A 4,653-nucleotide genomic window follows, 5' to 3' on the forward strand; every position below is an offset into this window, starting at 1 on the left:
GAATAGGAACTGGGGTGCAAAACAATGGCATTTTGACTGGAGCAACTAACCAATGGGTTCCCCTTGTGGGAGCCCCATAAGCGTCATTTTGGTGGGCTGAGAGCACGCTAAGTGGCGCACTCTCAGCCGCAGCTACTTTTCACGTGTTGAGCGCTTCATGTGATTTTTCTATTTTTTATACGAATTTTTTGGTTTTAGATGTTTTTTCCTTTTTTGGTTTTCCCCCGGTTTTGCCTAGGTTTTGGAGAAAAACAATATTTTTTTCTTGCACGAAAGAACGTGTTGTTTTTGCTTCCGCAAGAGGCACAGTGGTGCCTTTCAGAAAGGTAATTAATAACTTTTTTCTTCCGTGAGTGGCAAAGATACCTCTACGAAAGGGGGGGGGGGAATGCACTTTTGCACTTTCATTTTATTTCTTCCACGAGAGGCACATATCTGCTTCCGTGAGAGGCTCGTCTAAAAGGAAAAAAAAACATGCTTCCGGCTTGATTTCTTTTCAGGAAAAAAGTTCATCAAAAATTGTTAATATGGGATCTACTTCCCAAGATCTCGATGCGAGAAATCAATGGTGAAAACGATTTGTGACTTGGACGCATGTTTAAGAGATAAAATGTTTTGAATAAACAAATTGACAAGAAAAGAAAAATTTTATATTGCAACAAGTGGCGCACATGCAGTTCATCATGAGACTGACCTTTGCAAAGGGTAAGTGATTTGGCATTTTGACTCTATGAGAATGGAAATTGTCGTAGTTGTAGGTTGGTCCACCAGGAAAGAGACGATTGTTTGGATGGCCCACATGCCACACACCAGAAAGCATCGACTCTTCCAATTCAAAGTTAGCTATATCTTTTTTTTACTAATAATGCAAGGTGCGTTTCCTCAATTTTTCATTCATTCACCATCGAAATTTATTTTTCTATCCACACAAGGTGGCATTAAATTTTGTGCATCATCTGTTTTTTAGCAATTCAGAATTTCGTACTCGGCCCGCACACGCTGTGGCCCAGCGAAGCCATCCCATGTAGCTTCCAAAAGCCTATTTCTTGCCCTGTACAGTAGATAATCAGAGTTCGCACAGGGCGCAGAAGACTGGGCCGGCCCATTTGTTTTCCATGTAAATTTATTTTTATTTTCCCCTTATTTCGTAATTGAAAATTTTCAAAAAACATTCAGAATTTGAGTTTTCTTCTTTTGTTAAAAATATTCAATTTAAATTGTTGTCTTCTCCTTTTAAAAAATGTTAAGAACATTTATATTTTCTCCTTCTGATTTTTTTTCAAATTCAGAAAATATTCGAAATTTGTTTGTGATTTAAAAAACATATATTTTAAAAATATTCAAAATTTGAAATATATTCTTGTTTTAGTAAAATGTTCATAGATTCAAAATAATGTCCGCATTTAAAACATTTTATAAAATTGTTCTGAATATTCAAAACATGTTCCGTTTTCAAAAGTTGGTCAGAAACTAAAAAATGTTAGGGTTTTGATAAAATGTCATGTGTTCAAAAAATGATGTTGTTTCAAATTTTGTTCATGTATTTTACAAAATGGATGAAATATTAAAAACATTGTTTTTAATTTCAATAAATGTTCACATTTTCAAGAATACGACAATTCATATTTCTAAAAAAGTTCAAAAAATGTTTTCAATCCAACATTGCACTATGTTCTTAAATATTCGCGCTGGTCATTGGTTAGCTGTACGCATTTGTTGCCGTGGCTAGCGGCACGTGGTCGAGTCTTTAAGATCATGTGTTTGATCATTCAACACGTCATTTTTTGGATTATTACTCGTTCCTTGCAAATACAGGTTATTTCGGCGCCTGCCAGTGGACTGGTCCAGACGCGAACTATTGTGCGTCCCACATGCTATTTGACGCAACTAGCGTCATATGTAGCTCCCACGGAGCTGCCCTAAGAAAAGAAAAAAGAGATACGTAGATTTTGTTTCGTCCATTCCACACGTGCTCCTCAATTTTTTCGGTTATCCCCGAGTGGGCCAAACTGGATCTACCACATATTTCTTTTTCTGTCGGACGGGCGAGCAACAAAAAATAAAGGGCCCGAGGGGATTGAACTATGGACCTTCCCTATTGTGCTGACGGATAAAACCAACTCAGCTAGCTTGTAATTATGATAGGAATAGTCTCACCTTGGAATTTTATACTAAATCGCACTAGCTTTTATATGTCCCTAAGTTGTCTGGAAATAAGGAGGTTGTGTGAAAAGAAGGAAGTTGTCTTGAGAATTATGAGCAGAACAAGGGACTCCACAAATTATTGCCGGAAGTAATTTGCACGTGCCAATAAAAGACAATATGATGGTTGGCTATAATGGAAAAAATTATGGAACATGCTAATAAAAGAGAATATGCTGTTTTTGCTTTAATTAATAAAATTTATGGGCACGTGAGCGTAAAAATAGTTGAAGAGAATAAACCTTGATAATGAAGGAACATTCATGTTTAGTTATGCGCTGATTATGCTAATGAAACATAATTTATGTGCTGCAATTAGTAATCCTTCTGGTTACGTCGTCGTAGGAGAAAGTGGTTGAAGCAACCGTGCCTCAAAGGTCGTCGCCCAGCAACCAAATGAGGACACAACCATAACTCCGAGATGAAGGTGGACCCGGAGGAAAAAAAAGGTACCCGTTGGGTGGTTGCTACCACGTCGACCAGTCCCATCACTATCAAGATCTCGCGGGCCAAACATGACCCGTGAGAAGACCGCAGCTCCTCGCTGTGTCGCCCGCCGCTGTGGAGACCGTTTTTGATGAACACCTCAATTATCTCTCTCGCTGCTTGTTGCAAAAAAATTAGCTTCCCGTTACAACGCACGGGCATATGTGTTAGTTATACTAAAAAGAAATCCAGTTCAAAGCTCTCTAAAAAAATCCAATTCTGATAATGACGTGCCAAAATATTCGCACCATACCTTTTATCCGCACAGCTTCGCAACCGCAATCGCCATTTTCCGGTCCGGTCAAGACAGCCGCCTAAGCCTTTCATTCACCATGGTTTGTGGTCATAACAAGCAGAACTGCTCGACCCACGCTCCAGGCCTCCAGTTCAATTAGGATCAGAAAACCAGTCAACCAACCCTAGGATGGACGGCTCGTCGGCGGAGGTGGCGATGGTGAAGCGGGCGAAGACCGTCTTGACGGTGGCGGCGATCTCCGGCTCCCTCCGCCGGGCCTCGGCCAACGCCGGCCTCATCCGCGCCTGTAAGCCAGCTAACGCCACCACCTAGCCTCTCAGCAGGCGTACGCATCTCAATCGTGGTAACTCTGATACTGAGTCGCTGCGGATGCAAGCCGCCAAGATGTGTGAGGAGTCCATCCCGGGGCTGCAGATCGACCACGTCGACATCTCCCACCTGCCGCTCCTTAATACCGACCTCGAGAACGTCGACGGCAAGGCCTTCCCGGCCGCCGTCGAGGACTTCCGGGACAGGGTCCGCGGCGCCGACTGCTTCCTCTTCGCCTCCCCCGAGTACAACTACTCCATCTCAGGTACACGGCTTATACTGTGTTCCGGCAACAGCATAGCTTCCTGCACCCGTAACGACCGAGGGACAGATGTTTTTTGCTTTCTGAAAGTCTGAAACCCGCGAGGTTCTGAAGTGAAAAATCTACTGTTTGTGCAGGCCCTCTGAAGAACGCGCTGGACTGGGGGTCGCGGCCACCGAACGTGTGGGCGGAGAGGGCCGGCGCCATAGTGAGCGCGTCAGGAAAGTCCGGCGGCAAGAGGTCGGCGTACCACATCCGGCAGGTCGGGGTCTTCCTCGACATCCACTTCATCAACAAGCCGGAGGGGTTCGTCTCGGCGAACCACCCTCAGAGCAAGTTCGACGACCACGGCAACCTCGTCGACCCGGAGACTGGGGAGCTGCTGAGGAAGGTCCTTCTTTCCCTGCAGGCGTTCGCGCTCAGGCTCCTCCACGGCAACTCTGCTGCAAACTCCGGACAGGGTAGTTAGTAAGGAAGAGATGCATGGATGGAGCTAGTTGAGGTGTCGGGGATGTTGGTTGCTTGAATAATCTTGTGCGGCAAACATTCTTCTCCGTGGGATACTAAGGGAGTGGCCGAGCGTCGCCATTTTACATCCAACTCTTGTACGAAACCATGATCAAAGCCTATGGCTCATACAAAGTGATACAATGAACAGATATTAAACAATGTCGTATTAAAATGACATGGAAAAAACCGTGCACAAAGCAATGCTCCAATAATAATCACACGCACAGTATGTGTTTCTTCTTTCTCTCTCGTGATTCACTTAGGGTTAGTTCTTTCCTCTCTCGGGTGGTTAATTAGTAGGCTTCTACAAAAAAAAATTAGTGGGATGTCAGAATAAACAGGGTTGAGGAAGGTTATTTTGGCTGCCGCCCTAAGAGCATCTCCAGCCGCGCCCCCAACAGGCCCTCCCCAAGCGTTTTTGCCGCGCCGGCGCCGAAAAAACAGCCCACTCGCGTCCCCAGGACGCCGAAAAACGCCGGCTCGGGCCTTTTTTCTGCTCGGCGGTCACAGGCCGAACCCGACGCACTGGGGGGCAGTTGGGGGCTCCGGCGCAAGGGAAAAGCACGGCTGGCCCACGCCGTCAGGAGAAAAGTCAAGGTTTTCTTCCCCGACTCGCCTCCCACCCCCC

The 4,653-nt window shown here is 45.0% G+C and overlaps 1 protein-coding gene across 1 annotated transcript; it reads left to right on the top strand.

Moving 5' to 3' along the window:
* Positions 1-2,980: 2,980 nt before the first annotated feature.
* LOC125549345 (putative NADPH:quinone oxidoreductase 2) lies at positions 2,981-4,271 on the top strand. The gene is made up of 3 exons (XM_048712783.2): positions 2,981-3,230; positions 3,321-3,518; positions 3,653-4,271. The coding sequence occupies exons 1-3, from the start codon at positions 3,113-3,115 to the stop codon at positions 3,982-3,984; spliced, it is 648 nt and encodes a 215-aa protein (XP_048568740.1). The 5' UTR covers positions 2,981-3,112; the 3' UTR covers positions 3,985-4,271.
* Positions 4,272-4,653: the final 382 nt, after the last annotated feature.

The sequence above is a fragment of the Triticum urartu genome, chromosome 3A, assembly GCF_056163025.1.
Source record: "Triticum urartu cultivar PI428250 chromosome 3A, HENAU_Tu73, whole genome shotgun sequence".
NCBI classification, from domain to species: Eukaryota; Viridiplantae; Streptophyta; class Magnoliopsida; order Poales; family Poaceae; genus Triticum; species Triticum urartu.